The sequence below is a fragment of the Rattus norvegicus genome, chromosome 4, assembly GCF_036323735.1.
Source record: "Rattus norvegicus strain BN/NHsdMcwi chromosome 4, GRCr8, whole genome shotgun sequence".
In the NCBI taxonomy this organism is placed as follows: Eukaryota; Metazoa; Chordata; class Mammalia; order Rodentia; family Muridae; genus Rattus; species Rattus norvegicus.
In genome coordinates this window covers 147498173-147514030 of record NC_086022.1, presented here as the reverse complement: position 1 = coordinate 147514030, position 15858 = coordinate 147498173, and the positions used below count along the sequence as shown (strand labels likewise).

General features: G+C 48.4%; 1 protein-coding gene across 4 annotated transcripts in view; it reads left to right on the top strand.

Annotated features, from left to right (window-relative positions):
• The window catches only part of Srgap3 (SLIT-ROBO Rho GTPase activating protein 3), a 235326-nt gene that overhangs the window by 112377 nt on the left and 107091 nt on the right, over positions 1 to 15858 (top strand). For all 4 annotated transcript variants that reach the window (XM_006237048.5, XM_039108203.2, XM_039108202.2 and 1 more), the window contains exon 2: positions 3244 to 3436. In XM_006237048.5, coding sequence (XP_006237110.1) covers positions 3244 to 3436 — 193 coding nt within the window. The remainder of the gene's footprint in view (positions 1 to 3243; positions 3437 to 15858) is intronic.

The following is a 15858-nucleotide window of genomic DNA, read 5'->3' as shown; positions in this document are numbered from 1 at the left end:
CCAAGCCTCTGAGCTTAGTCTACACAAAGCCTCTGAAACCAATGGTGAGCAAGAGCCACAGTCTATGTGTATGTGTGTAAAACCTGATAGTGAGTGAGAGCCACACCAAGTGTGTATGGTGAGTGTATACATGTGTATATGTGTATGTATATGTGGGGCATGTGTATATATGTGTACATGTATATGTGTATGCATGTGGTACATGTGTGTGCATGTATTTATGTATGTGTGTCATGTGTATGCATGTGGTGTGTGCATGTATGTAAATGTGACATGTGTGTATACATGCATATGTGACTTTTGCCTCAATGTGCCTGGTATGTGGGGTTGGTGAATAGTGGTTAACTAACTGCTATATGGCATGCTGCATATGTGGCATGCGCTACGGTCCTGTGAATGAACTCTGTGTTTATCTGTGTGTCCATGAGCATTGCGTGTTTGTATGTGTACCTGTGTGTCACATGAGATGCTCACATCCAGGGGCTCTGTGGGCAGCACATAGAAAGGCCATAAGCATCAATAGCGATTTGCTGGACAGGTGCTGTGGACCTGTTTATGCTGAGAATCCATACTCAGAGCTTGGATTTCATTTGTAGAGACCTCACACAGGGCTTGCAGGAATGGTAACAACCCTTATCCAAAACCAGTCTTGGCAGTCTGTGCTTCCAGGAGTCCCAGGGTGCTCTGGGGATGGTGGTGGAGGCAGTGGGTGTGCCAGGCCTTCTGGAAGGAGACCGTCCTGCCAGGGCTACAGAGCAGCAGTGTGGGCCTCCTGCTGTCTACCCTCAGGATGGACCCAAAAGCCTCTGCTGTTCCACAGTTTTAGTTGACATATAAAATGTTTCTGTCTAAATGTAAGTAGTTAACAGAGGATATATTTCTGCCATGTTTTAAATATTAGCATTTTAGAATAACATTACACCATTCTCTTCAAAGTAGAGCAAACCAAAGCTCAGTAACATTGCGATTTTAAAAAGTCGTCTTTTCACGAACTCTTACATAATCTAGAAGAATGCACAGATGGGGCCCAGCTCCATCCATCTGACCCGTGTACTGCTCGGATCAAGGTGTGTGAGCATACTCAGACCCCAGATGACAACCTTGTCTTCCTCTGGGTCAGCATCCCTCTAAAGGTGACTGCTTCTCTCTCTAACACTGTGAACCACCTTCCCTGGTCTCAGTTCTCCTGAATGATTCAGTGAACACGAGGTCCTCACATTTCAAGCCTATGCTGGATGCAGCCCCTATTTTCTCACCGCATAGCATCCCCTTGGAGAGTACCTTACTTGGGAACACTGGCTTCCTTATAAAGCTCTGATTCTAGAACACAGTTTTAGGTGGACATAAGCACTGACGTTTTGGGGTATTTATCATGGAATGGAATTGTCAGGACATAGGAGGAATTCTGCAGTATGTCAATATTCTCAATTGTCCATCGAAGAGAACCTAAAACCCTTTATGTCACTATATCTTTCTGAGTCCATAATTCCCTTCGATTTCCTTCACAGAATTTTATCTTAATATTGTTAAAACTTATAAGTTGATGATTATATTTCTTTTTAACCTATATACAAATTGAACTGATATTTAGACTTTTGAAGTTATATTTTATTTATTTACTTACTATTTATTTATTTGAGTGCAGAGGGTTTTGTGATCCTTTGAGTCTAGGATAGTTCTCTCTCTCTCTCTCTCTCTCTCTCTCTCTCTCTCTCTCTCTCATTTGATTTTCAAGACAGAGTTTCTTTGTGTAGCCTAGGCTGTCCTGGAACTCACTTTGTAGACCAAGCTGGTCTTGAACTCACAGAGATTTGTCTCTTCTGCCTTCCAAATGCTGGGATAAAAGGCATGAGCCACCAGGCCTGGCCTGAGGAAGGTTTCCTAACACCAATATTTAAAATTGTTCCTTTTGGGACACCCAGACAGTTTTGCCCTTTTGGGTGCTTCTATCATAGTTAGAGTCTGAATGAATGCAGCCTTAGTTTTTCTTTAGGAAATTGAGAACGGGACCATTGTGAGGAGTGAAGTGGGAAAGGTGTGGCATTGTTAGGCTGAACTGGGGAGCATAGGAGTGGGCATAAGACTATCATGTGGACTCTTCTATACTTCTGTCTGAAGACCCCTTGAGAAGTCTTGTTATATCCCCAGTCGGTCTGTGTAAGTTTGCAACCCCCCTTTTGATGATGATGGTGATGATGTTGATGGTGATGATGATGTTGATGATGATGGAAGGGGATGCTGTACCATTCAAGGATGAGTTTGAGTGAATTGAAAAATTCATGGAGTGTAGAAGGGGAATCCTGAACATCAAGTCCACACTAAAGAGTTGGATGTAACTCCTAGGCAGAGGGGAGCCTGGGGCATTTTTGAGAAGGTTGTCAGTGAAGTGCAAGTTGGGTGCCTTGCAGAGCTGGATCTGTTGAGGACACAGAAAGGGGTTGCTGCACCTGAATGGTGGCAGCGACAGTATGGGACTTGACAAAATGATAGGCTGTGACTTGTGGGATATCAGGTCACATTAGGGTTGTTAAGGGTCATAAGGACTCTGGTGAGATTTTTTTTAGCTTGATCCCCAGCTTTTGAATGGTCCTCTGGCTTCCCAAACTCAGCTGGATCAGTCAGTACTTCCCCAAGTGTGGAGGATGCTCTTTTAGTGGTACTTGGGATGTTTACACATGGAGCTTAGAGTAATGAAGAACGGGACAGACGTGACCCTGGGGAATGCTGGAACTCCAGATGCATTCTAATGCCCTGAGGGTCCTGCCTGCACTAGGTGAGAAAAACCCAACCCGCTCCCTGAGCCACAAAGAACAAGCCTCTTGGGCAAGGCCTTTGGCCCTTTGGCAAACCCTAGTTGTAACATGTAAATAGAATTTAAAAACTGTTGTTTTCATAGAACTTATTTCTGATATCCCAGGCTTTTTCTGAGCCCCCTCCCCCTTTTCTGGAGCTTAGTATACAGCTTTTTAGTCTAAGCAAACTGATTACACTGAGAAAAGTTAGTCAATCCTCCAGTCACGTGGAGTAACAATGTAGCCAGTGGCCTGAGCAGTAGTCAGAAACATCAGCCGCAACTTGGGGTGACTCAAGTCTGGGAAACAGTGGGTTAGACTGTATAGGAGAAAGGGGCCCGTACCAAATCTCAGCCTAGCAAAACTGGGCCTGCGGCTGGGGGCTCTGAGGGGTATGGGTCCACTGCTGTCTCCAGCCATCGCCTGATGTTCAGCTCCTTGCCTCCCACAGAGATCCGCACGCAGCTGGTGGAGCAGTTCAAATGCCTGGAGCAGCAGTCAGAGTCGCGGCTGCAGCTGCTGCAAGACTTGCAGGAGTTCTTCCGCAGGAAAGCTGAGATCGAGCTGGAGTATTCCCGCAGCCTGGAGAAGCTGGCCGAGCGCTTCTCCTCCAAGATTCGAAGCTCCCGGGAGCACCAGTTCAAGTGAGAAATTGGCTGCGGGTCCTGGAATGGGAGGCGGCGCTGGGCGGGAGGGTTGCTGGCAGGCGCAATTGGCCAAACAAGGAGGTCAAAACTGGAGGAGGAGGCCAGGACTGGACCTTGACCTGCAAGGTCCTGCGAAGTCCTGCAAAGGTTCTGCAACTTCCTCTTGCCTCCAGGAGCTAGTTGTTCTCATGTACCAAGTAAAGGTAGAGATGGCTTCCATGCCGAAGGGTGCTGTAGGCAGTAGATTAGTGAGTTGGAGTTGCACTCATTTATGCCCAGCTGAGATTAGTACCTCCTTCCAGCACATCCTGGCTTCATCTTGTTGGGTTTTACTTGGGTACCAGCTTGCCCTCTATGTCCTTAGAATGTCTTCTCACGGACCGAGTCCACAGACCATTCCTCCTCTTTGCTGGTCTGGAGGACCTCAATACTTAAACACATCCCTATCTTACTATTGAGAACACAAAAGCCCTCCTACCTAGCTGCACACACCCTGAGCTCCCAGTCCCAAGGCTCTCTGTCTGACCTGGCAGGTTCGAAGACCTCTGGTTACACTCTGAGTTGTTGCTAGAGCGGTCCACAGGGGTGCGCATGGCGGTCTCATCACTTGCCCATGCTTCCTCTTCACTTGAAAGCAGCTCCCCTCACACCCTAAGTGTGAGCATGGGGGGGAGGGAAGAGGGCAGGCCTCGAGGATACAGGGATCTTGTATTCCCTAACCTTGTCTGTAATGAGCCCTACTCGCCCCTCATGGGTTCATTAACTCAGTCACCAGATGGATGGGAGCCCCAGCTGGCAATCGGGCCAAGTGGGCTTCTTGTCACACTATGAAAGTCTAATTAGGGGGTCACCCAGGCCAGTGCAGCTGGGGTAGACCCTCGACATGATGCTAATGTGATGGGCCAGCCTTGACGGCTTTTGGAAGTTGAGTTTTCTGTCCAGGCTGACACACCTTTGGCCCCTGGGTGCCACTTCTATTCATGGGGTCTGTGCCATGCTCTGGTCCTTCAGCCTGGATGTCTCAGGAAGCCAATCTGTCCCATAGCTTCTTCCCTTAAGGATGCCCAAGCTGCCAGGTTGCTTCTCAGGGCTGGAGGAGAGCCCTGGGGCTTGTTATGCTGTCACTGCAGGAAGCCTTGCTGGGGGCAGAGATTGGATGCTGTAAACAGGACTGAGGAAGGAGGGGAGAGTGGAATTTTTAAATTCTTGGCCTGTGCAGTTCACTTGAGAGAATTGGTTCAGAGATTTGCTGAAGGTAGCACTGGTTAGGGACAGACTGGGGACAGGACCTCACATCCCCCAACTCTAGGGAGTTTCCTTTTGTGCTGTGGACCACTTTTCCCTAAGGCCCAGGCTTTTCCCAATCTGCCTGGGCTTTGGGGATGTTTATAGCTGTGGAAGGGGCTAAATTTAGGGCCAGACTAGCTGGGGCAAGTTCTGTGTGGCCCTTGATTTAAAGAAAGGCCTAGGGGCTGTCATGGTGGCTTAAAAGGTTAAGGGGCTTGCTGCCAAGCCTGTCGACTTGACATTGATTCCCAGAGTCCATAAGGTAGAAGGAGAGAACTAACCTCTCACGAGTTGTTCTCTGACCGTCACAGGGCTGATGCTGGCTCTCAGGTCTCTTCTGGGGATGGTTGAACATTTGTAGAGTCCCCAGGGGTGGTTCCAGATTGTCGTCCTTCAGTGACGTGAGATGGGAACGATTTAAAATGGGAGCGATGCAGAGCTAGTCCCCTGGACTGAGACTTTGGTCTTTCCCTTGTGGATACGCACTGGGTATCAAAGACTGAAATGACATGGTGGATGGTTGGAAAGTGAAGTTTCTAGCACCTAGTAGAAGGCTTGAGCCATGGTTGGTACAAATGTTGATTGAATATTTGTCCAATGGTAGTTAGAGTTGCTGTAGAGGGGAGTGTGCCATTCACACACTGAGACTGATGAAACCATTTGGTGCTGCATTGCTGTGAGGACAGTGTGAACTTGACTTCTATCTGGAGAATGGGGACCACCAAAGGGATAGTGTATAGGGAAGGCCACATAGATGCTAGTCCAAAATGCCTCACCCAGCCTTTGCATCAGAAGCTCTGGGGCTTCAGCAAACGTTTCTGGTGGTTCTGGTGACCAGAAACTTTGATGGTTTTCTAGATGACCAAAAGTTCTCAGTCTTCCCATAGGCTGCACTGGCCTTCCTTGTCACCAGCATAGAAATCACAGTGTTGTCCTTTCTGGAGCAGGCCTTGGGGAGCCTGACTTTTCTTTTGATGGCCTGGAAACAGGAGCATACTCGAGCAGGAGGATGCCATGGAGGGTAGTATATAGGGGCCTGATCCTGCTTTTCAGGTAGATGGGTGGCCTGATCCAAACAAGTTGTCTAGGTCTGGAGAGAGAGAGAATTTCTTTAACCAAGACCTTTCTTCCCTAAGAGATGCATATTCTAAAATACCAATACTTTGAGATATTTGGTGGGGGAAAGAGAGAAAAAGAAGGAAGAGGAGGAGAAGGAAGAGGAGGAGGAGGAGGAGGAGAAGGAGGAGAAGGAGGAAGAGGAGGGAGGAGGAGGAGGAAAAGAAGAAGAAGAGGAGGAGGAAGAGGAGGAGGAAGAGGAGGGAGGAGGAGGAGAAGAAGAGGAGGAGGAAGAGGAGGGAGGAGGAAGAAGAGAAGGAGGAGGAGGAGAAAGAGGAGGAGGAAGAGGAGGAGGAGGAGGAAGAGAAGGAGGAGGAGAAAGAGGAGGAGGAAGAGGAGGAGGAGCAGAAAGAAAGAAAGAAAGGAAGGAAGGAAGGAAGGAAGAAAGAAAGAAAGAAAGAAAGAAAGAAAGAAAGAAAGAAAGAAAAGAAATACCATATTTGGGAATCACTAACATTTCTGGAAACTCAGAGATTTACACACTCTGACTCTTGGGGGCCAGAAGTAAAGGCATACACCACCATGCTCAGTGTGCCAGCACAGTGTGTGGGAGAGTGAGAGGTTTGTGCTAAGCAAGCCTGTTGTCGTCCATCTGAAAGCTATCTGGCAATAGACTTTCCCCTCCCCAAGGTAAGTAGTTATACTTTACAAACTAGCTTTCCACAGGATCCCTGTTGCAAAGCTCTGCTGTGCACCCACTCCAAAGTGTAATGGCGTTCTTCTCCAATGTGCTCTGCATTTAGGGCCCCTTTTATTCCTATTCCTTTGGGGTTTGGTAGTGTTTGCCCTTCAGGGGGAATATGACTCATGACAGTCCCCTGCCCAGGCTTAAGTGATGCTGTGGATCACAGAGAAAGACAGCAGGAAATTCTGTTCAAACACACTAGAAATATTTGGGGGAAAAGCCAGAGTTTGGGAAGAGCTGGGCGGTGCTTGGCTAGATACCGAATACTATTCTATGGAGATCTTCAGTGCCAGAACAGTTGGGAGTGTCTTCCAGCTTCGCAAAGCAGAGAGAGAGAGAGAGAGAGAGAGAGAGAGAGAGAGAGAGAGAGAGAGAGAGAGAGAGAGAGAGAGAGGACCCCAGAGAACAGCTGACTTCATTTCCAGGAAAGTGCTTTTTTTAAAAAAAAAGATTTATTCATTTATTATATATAAGTACACTGTAGCTGTCTTCAGATACACCAGAAGAGGGTATCAGAGGGTATCTCTTTACAGATGGTTGTGAGCCACCATGTGGTTGCTGGGAATTGAACTCAGGACCTCTGGAAGAGCAGTCGGTGCTCTTAACCGCTGAGCCATTTCTCTAGCCCAGGAAAGTGCTTTTTATTGGGGAAAAGGTGCCATGGTCTGCACAGCTGCAGTGTGTCTCTAAACGATAGTGTAATTGAGATTTAGCCTTCCGGGTTATTGCTTGACAGGGAAGCAGTGTTGCAATGTGTCATTTGAGACTGGCGTGTAGAGGATCCAGGGTGAAGAGGTCTGAGCAGAAGGGGTGAGGAAGCCCTCAGGACAGACTTGTATCTCTATTGATCATTATGACTGCTCAGTGGTCAGAATCATAGCACTAACCTGTTCCAGGTTCCCCAATTCCTACCTTTCCAGGTGAACAGTGACCATCTTATGCCAGCTACATGATAGATGTTGTGACATGAGGGACAGATAATTCTTTATTTTCCTAGTTGAAACCAATAAGGTTTAGGGAAATTAATTTGCCAAGGACACATCTGTAGTTGCAGGCAGGATTTGGATCCTGATTTATCAACTCTGGCTGGGCTGCCACATGGCAGACCCATTCCCTCAGCTCTCTGCCTGGGTTAGTGCTTTCTTGGAGTCACCTATCTAACCAGACCTGTGTGAGCATCAGGGGTCTGCGGAAGGCTCTTATGAAAAGCCTCTGTTCAGGCTTGGCTGGCTGTGGGTCTCACAGACTCAGGTCAGATTTGTAAGGAACCGTACAGTTTGTAGATCGGGCCTGCCACCTTCATCCCACTAGGCACTTGAAAGCAAGGGGGCATTTCTCATCACTCTGTCTCTTTGTGGTTATCTCTGCCTTCGAGCCTTGATGTCTCTTCACTGTCATAACACATGCAGGATGGAAGGCTCACTGGCTCTCCCTGAGCCATAACTTAAATTCTCTGTTAGCCTTGTGAAGACAGCCTCCTTGATGCTCCTGCACTAGTAACGCTTCTGTAATCGTTCAACAAACCTCAGGCTTCAGCACTGGCCCAAGAATACATAGTGCTGTTTGTTTCCCTTATAATTACCTTTCTCAGTTACCTTCTATTTATGGCAAGCATTCACAAAAAGAAAACCATGACTAGGGAAAGTTCTTCATAAAATACCTTCAGAAAAAGACGGCAGTGGGGAGATGGCTCTGCGGGTAAGAATGTTCTCTGTTCCCAAATGAAGATCTGAGCTCAAATCTCAAAACCCAAGTAAAAACCAGCTGCAGTTGCACTTGTGTGTAGCAGCTATGGTGAGGGTGGAGGCCAGGGGGTCACTGGGGCTGCTTGCTGACCTAGCTCTAGGCTCAGTGAGAGACCTTGCCTCGGGAATAATGTGTAGAGAGAAAGAGAGGAGTCCTGCTGTGTGTGTGTGTATGCACGCATGCACATATACACACACACACATGCAAGCACACACATGCACACATGAAAGCACACATATACACACACGAAAGCACGCACACACACACACACTACACCATGCACATACACAAAGCACATATACACATACTATGCACACATGCTACACACAAACACCACACACACACTCTAGCACACACATGCAAGCACACACATGCACACATGAAAGCACACATATACACACACGAAAGCACACACACACACACATACCACCATGCACATACACAACTATGCACACACGCTACATACAATCACCACACACACACTCTAGCACACACACACAAGCACACATGCAAGTACACACAACACACACACTCAAGCACACACATGTGCACATGTACACACACATTTAAAACAAAAGGCAGATACTGAGCCTGGGTTTGGGATGCCATAATCCTGATGTCAGCACCAACTCACAATGGGGTCCATCTCCAGTTCCTTATAGAAAATTATCACCTTCCCTCATCTTTACCTTCCCCTCCAGCCTCTGCCAGCTCCAATGTCGGTCACATTTACATCCTACTGTCCTTGTCCACCTCCTGTCACCTCCGACATCTCTTTACTCTCCTGCACCTCTGTTTTCCCCACTGTGTCTCCTCCCCTTTCACCCTCCATCTTTCGTCGTCTCCACTTTCTGTCTACCTTTCGACCACCATCTTCTGTTCTGTACACCATCTGCCTTCTCTCTTTGCCCGTCCATCAGCTCAGCGCCTGTATCCCCTGCCATCTGTTTTCCATCACAGCGACTTCCCATCATGTCTGGTTTCTGCCTTCCGCCGTCCATCCTCCACCCCCATTATCTTCCTCTCTATCACCCACTTTCCCTCTCCCATCATCCTCTGCCTTCCACCTTCTGTATCCTCCACTTTCCATCACCACATTCTTTTCCCTTCTGTGGTGGGGCTCTGAGGCTCCTTGTGACGGCTACAGCTCCTTCTCCTCTTCTTGGTTCTCCATGTGGTTCTCACGACTCCCACACACCTTTCCTGGGATCCTCAGAGATCCTGATCAGTGAATTACGAAGTATCGTCCAGTCTCTGTGTTACTTGTGCCTGTGTACACACGTATATTTCACCTAGGCACCAACAGCACTCTGGTTTTTGTATTAAGAATGGTGGTAGATTTAAAGAGCGATATCTAGGAGGTCAGTTCTATCTCCATCCACTTAGGTAGGGGGAATAATAGTGGACTTTAAGGATTATATAGGACCATATACTTTGCAAATCCATCCATTAGCCTTCAGTTCGTACATCTTTCTAAGAATTCCAGTGGGACATGAAAAGTCAGCACATGAGTCATTCTCTCCAAAGGACAGAGAAGGGACTTGCAGGCCGGCCTCAGTGGGGTTCTCAGGACTCACAGTTGAAGGGTGAAATAACTGGCCAGACGAGCCTTGGGTAGGCAATTCTTTCACTTGGTTCTGTATACACCACGCATCATGCCCATTTTCCTGTCAGATAAACCAAGGCGCAGAGGTTTGTACGGGAAGAGATGGTGAGGTTGCCCAGGTATTTCTTAATGGGGCAGAGGTTTTCATTTCAGGACTTGACCAAAGATGGGGATCTGATGCCTGAAGAGGATGTCAGGTGCAGGGGTCTATGCTCTCCGGATTCCTAGATCCCAGGACAGTGGGTTTAGATCCACGTGCCTCCTGGGTTCTGCAGGCTTGGATCTGGGTTTTGTTTGCTAAGCGGAATTTTCCAGCCCCCAGCCGGGAAGCTGGCAGAGCTAGCTTGCTGCTAATTTCATTTTCCTAACTCACCAGCTTGGCAAGGCTTGGCCTCTCCAGCTTCAATCTCTTGGAACCTCATTCCCACCTTTCTTAGCCAAAGAAAGCGAGCAAGCCGTGACTCGCCAGGAATGTTCATTGCTAGTTTCTAGCCATAAAGAAGAAAATATATACATCTGCGGAAGTTCTACCCTTATGTCCTAGTTCAGCGGCTTCTGCCTGCCTGCCGGGGAGAGGCTGCGGTGCAAGACGAGGAAAGCAAAGAGTTAGTGTGCCTGAGATGAGGGAAGACTGGCTGGCTCCCTTCGTTTTAATGTCTACCGAAAGGGGAACTGCAGCAGGGAAAGGTAGCAGAGTAAGTTAGATATCATCCCTGGGGGCCATTTTGAAAAAAGAACGGGGACCTCAGGAAAAGTAGAGAGGAAGCACAGGTTCCCGAGTCTCCACCCTCATCTGTCATCTGTGCTCTGGGGATTGTTTTCTGCAGTCCCAACATAATGCAGATGGTGTATGGGAGGAGGCAGCAGGCACCCCAGGACCCAGCAGCCCCACGGGCCCTCCAGCCTCTGCCCCCAACTCCCACCCCTATGATCTGGCTTCCTATACTTGTCTTTCCTTAGTCCCTTAAATGCATGCACCAAACTCCTTGCCCCTCAGGAAGCCGCTCTTCTAGTGCTTTCCCTTAGCTGCCTCTAACTCTTCATACCTTTCCTCTCTCCTCGTAGACACTTCAGTGAACCTCAAAGTCATGTTTCCAGACCCTTGTTCTGAGCACCTATAGCACAGCGTGCCCCTTCATTCTAGCACCTTCTGGCCATCTAATTCCACACACACCTGGGACTCCTCCAGTGACTGTGTCTTCCCTCAGCACACTGTCTACTATGTGGACAACACACATGCTCAAGGCCAACTTGGAGCCTGGCCCTATAGAGTGCCCATCATAAAGGCATTGCACGGTTGAGCCATTGGGTAATATCCAGAGAGCTCTTTTCTGGTGTTCAGTGACATGGTTTGAACAGCTAAGCCACAAGCATAGGCGACCTTTACATAGAAGGTAGGCATAGGACAGCACCCCTCCCTGGGCCAGGCATCTTTCTGTTTCACCTTGGTGACTCTTATTGGTGGCACACTGAAGTGTTGGTGAGGGCCTGGAACCCTTCTACAGAATGACTAGCTCCAGCTTAAATCCTGGCCGTGGACAGCTCACCTGGTGTGTTTGTTGCTTTTGGTGACTTATGGGAGAAAGAGTTTATTTTGATGGCATTAGGGTTCCAGAGGGGAGTGAATGGTGGCTGAGGAGTCATGGCAGCAGACAACCATAGCAGAGAGCTGGCAGATCACGTCTTCAATCACAAGCATGAAGCAAAGAGTGAGAGCTGGAAGTGGGGTGAGACTGTACCCCCCCACCCCCAGGCTGTGTCAGGTGATGGTTCTCCCCTAGCCAGGATGCACCTCCCCAGATAGCACTTAACCGGGGACCAAGTGTGTGTCAGAAGGACAGGGGGGAGATGGGAAGGCAGAGCTCCCGGTTTCCCAGGCTAGGTGGGACTTCAGGGTGGGAATGCTGCTTCGAAGGCAGATAGGTATCCATGCCTGTCCCTTCCCCGTTCCTGTCATGGGAGTGGGGAGAGGTGTGCCTCTGGTTGCAGCCTCGTCAGACTCTGGGGGAGAGCATTGTCTCCCTTCCCAGCCAAAACTCTAACACTTCCTTCATTCTCCAAAGCTATTTTACTTCCCTGGGTGCCCATCCAGAGAACAGGCTTCATGCTGGATTCTTTCTCCTCAGCTCCCATCCTAAACCCTCAGTTGGCCTCCCAAGTTCAGTCACTACCCAGGTCCTGAATCCCTCACTTCTCTCTTGGCCTTGGATGTCACCCCCTATCCTCTCAGAGTTCCACTATAGACAGTTCATCCCTTTCCAATTTTTAACTTTAGATCCTTCTAGGGCTCTCTGATGACTTCAGGGTGAAGCTCAAACTCTCTAAGAATACTTAAAGGCCTTTTGCTCTTGATCTCTACCTTATTCTCCAATTCGCCAGGCACAATTTGTCACCCTGAGTATAACCCAGAAGGCTGTGCCTTGGGAATGTCCACACTAGCCTTTAACTCCCCAGTCTAGAAAGTGCTTTCTGAAAGAAGACAGCAACTAGCGCCGTATTTCTGGATCTGGTATGGGCAGGGGGGGGGCGGGGAGAGGCGCAGCAGCATCTCCTGTCTTTTGTGTTTTTCTTACCAAGTAGAAGGCTCAGGCAGAAGCTCGAACGAGAATCTGAGCTTCCACACGCACAGCACCTGGTTGAGCTAGTGCATGTGAACACGTGCAAATGCACACATCCACAGGTGAACACATGCAAATGCACGAACCCACAGGTGAACACATGCAAATGCACACATCTACAGGCGAACACATGTAAATGCACCCACAGATGAACATGTAAATGCACCCACAGATGAACATGTAAATGCACCCACAGATGAACATGTAAATGCACGCACCCACAAGTTAACTGCTGCATCCCCCCTCTGTCTCCTCTTCCTGCCCCACCACCTCCTCCCTTCTACACTCTTCCACAACCCAGACTTGGGCTGTGCCACCTCCCGGCCCCACAGGTTCTGTTCTTTCTGCCTGTCTTCTACCATTTCGTTCTGGCCGGGCAACCTAATTAAAGGCCATCATTAAAGTCAGTCTCTCATTCAGCGAGTCCTTTCGCAATCACTTGCCTTTTTGCTTTTCTCTGAAACGTCCATAATTTTTACACATTTAATTCCCCAGATGCTGTTCAGTTCCTGCATCGCAGATTGAGCTCAGCCCCTGAAGCAATTTCAGTAACAGCTCAATTATGGCATCTCTCCTTTAATCCTTTCATTGCCATCACCACCCAGGAAGCAGTAGGAAGCGAGATGGGATGTCTTCTCTGCCCAAACCGGCTTCCTTCTCTGCAGCCCTCCGTAGTCTGTGTCGTTGGCTTCCTCCCAGTTGCCCAAAAGCCAAATTTCAGAGTCACCGTTCTCTCCTCCTGCTCTCACTCCGTCTTCTAGCAGCTCTTCAGGAGGAAGTGTGCCCTGTAGAGGAGTGTTTGGACCTCAGTGGTCCCAGTGCCTCCGCCCAGCATTCACCATCTCCCTCTACGTGGACTGGGATTCCTTCACGAGTGGTTCTTCTGTTCCTAGCCTCATGTTTATGTCTACAGTTAGCCACCTGCTTGTCTATCCACTCATCATCTATATTTTCTATCCACCCATCCACCTGCCCACCCATCCATCCATGTATCTACTCCATTCAGCCACCTACCTACATATCCATAGCACTCATCCATCCATCCATCCATCCATCCATCCATCCATCCATCCATCCATCCATCATCCATCCATCCATCCATTATGTCCACCTACCCAACTCACCATCCAATTCTCCCTCAAGTGATTTTTTTTCCCAAAACACATTGGTTATATTTGTAACAACCTCTGTGATTTCCTGTGCCCCGGAACAGGAATTCTCAATTCTGACTATAGAGTATAATCTTTTGAAGAACATTTTAAACGACCAACATCAAGCTCTACCCTAGAGCACTGAAATCACTTTGTCATGGTATTTTCATAAGTTTCTGAGGCTATTCTAGTGTGTAACATGGGCTCAAACATCTGTGCCTTGTGTGGCATGGCCCCAACAACTTTGACGGCACTGCACATTGCCTGCAATCAGGGCTCTATCTTGTCTTTCCAACCTCATTGCCAACAATCCTTTAGTAGTATTCTCCGAATTCAAGGCTTCCTGAGAGAATTTATTATTCCATCTGTCTGTCTGTCTGTCTGTCTGTCTGTCTGTCTGTCTGTCTGTCTCTGTGCCTCTATCTCTGTATCTCTCTGTATCTCAAGGGCCATCTGTTCTGTGGTAGCCAACACCTTGCTGGGCCCTGAGCACAGTGAGTATAACAGAAACATTACCTGCGCTCTAAGAGCTCTCAAGAAGGTGAGGGGTGGGGCATGGAAATTAAAGGCAGAATGTATCAGGCAGCCTCTATAGCTATAAGAAGTTCATGAGACAATTTATAAAGAGAAAAGTTCTCTTGTGGCTCAGTCTTGTGGGTTTTAGTTTGTAGTTAGTCTTCCTGGTCTCCGGTGTGTGTTTGTAGGGCACAGCACATTATAGGGGAATGCATGGTACAGCAGAGCTGATAGCCCCATCACTGGAAAGTGTAGAAGAGGAAGAGGAAGGAAGTGGGGTCTCATGAGGCTGTGCTTTCAATAAACTAAAGACCCCCACCTCTTATAGATTTTTCCCATCTCCTGACAGCACCACTTTGGGAACCAAATGTTTAATGCACAGCCCACTGAGAGACACTCAGGTCCAAACTTTAGCATAGAAGTTCTCAAAGTCACACATGCGTCAGAGTCCCCAGGAGGGCTTGTGAGGCAGGGATGCCAGGCCAAACCCTGGGGTTTCTGATTAATGCTCCTGACAGTGTGTACTTCCAGCAAGCTCTAGAGCAATACCAGTGTTGCGGGCTAGAGAGGACACTTGAAATCTGCTGTGCTCAGACATAGTCAGGGAACTGCTCTCTAAGGAGAAATGTCATTCAAGCTATACTTAAAGGAAGAGGAGGAGGCAGTCAGGGGAGAAGGAGGTGCAAAGTATGGTCCAGGCAGCAAGAAGGGCCCATGTGCATGTCTCTGCAGGAAGAACCTGGCATGAAAACAGAAGGGATCAGAGTACAAGGGCACGGGAGGAGCTTGCCTGGGCCTCCTGCAACTTCAGCAGAATGGAGTTACTCTGGAGGCTGCTCTGGGCACATCTGCATTGATGAACTACACAGCCTCCCTCTTCAAGTCTTTCCTTCCTTCCTTCCTTCCTTCCTTCCTTCCTTCCTTCCTTCCTCCCTCCCTCCCTCCCTCCCTCCCTCCCTCCCTCCCTTCCTTCTTTCCTTCCTTCCTTCCTTCCTTCCTTCCTTCTTTCCTTCATCATCTCAGCGTCTTGACAAGGAGACCCTAGCAGAATCTGTATTATAGTTGCCTGTGGACAAACACAGCTCACCAAGGAGCCACTGTGGAATTAATGCACAGGGATCCTAGCTGGTACTGGATTTTTAAATAGATCTTCCCAGTTATCAGCAAAGGACAAATCTTCAGGTTTTTTTTATCTTCTTCATGTTTCCTCAGATAGTCGAGTATCCACTCTGACAATGTGTATTTCCAATTATTCCCAGGTCAAGCCAGTGCTGCTGGTCTCACCATCAACTCTATCTCTTCTTCCAAGCGTTTGCTGCCTAGATTTTCAGCCCATTTGGTGATAGAAGAAAAAAACATCCATGAACTTAAATGGATCCTCTTTTTTTGCCTTCTCAAATTCTAGGAGCTGAGGGATGTGGTGAGGGAGGAACATCCCAGAAACCCCTGAAGCAGTTCTTTACAACGCCCCTCCTGGGCCCTGGTGAGGAGGTGCAGTTGTAGTGGGAGTTGCCTTCCCCAAAGGCTTTGGCCACAGTGTCTGCATTTCCCAAGCCAGTTCCCTAAGGAGCTTGCCATTTTAGGATAGGGCAGAACAAGGTGGGGTTAGGGTTCTCCAGAGCCAATAGTGGGTCTTATCCTTTTCACACTAGAAAGCACAGCAAGAAAAAGATTCAGGCTTGGAGAAGAACTCC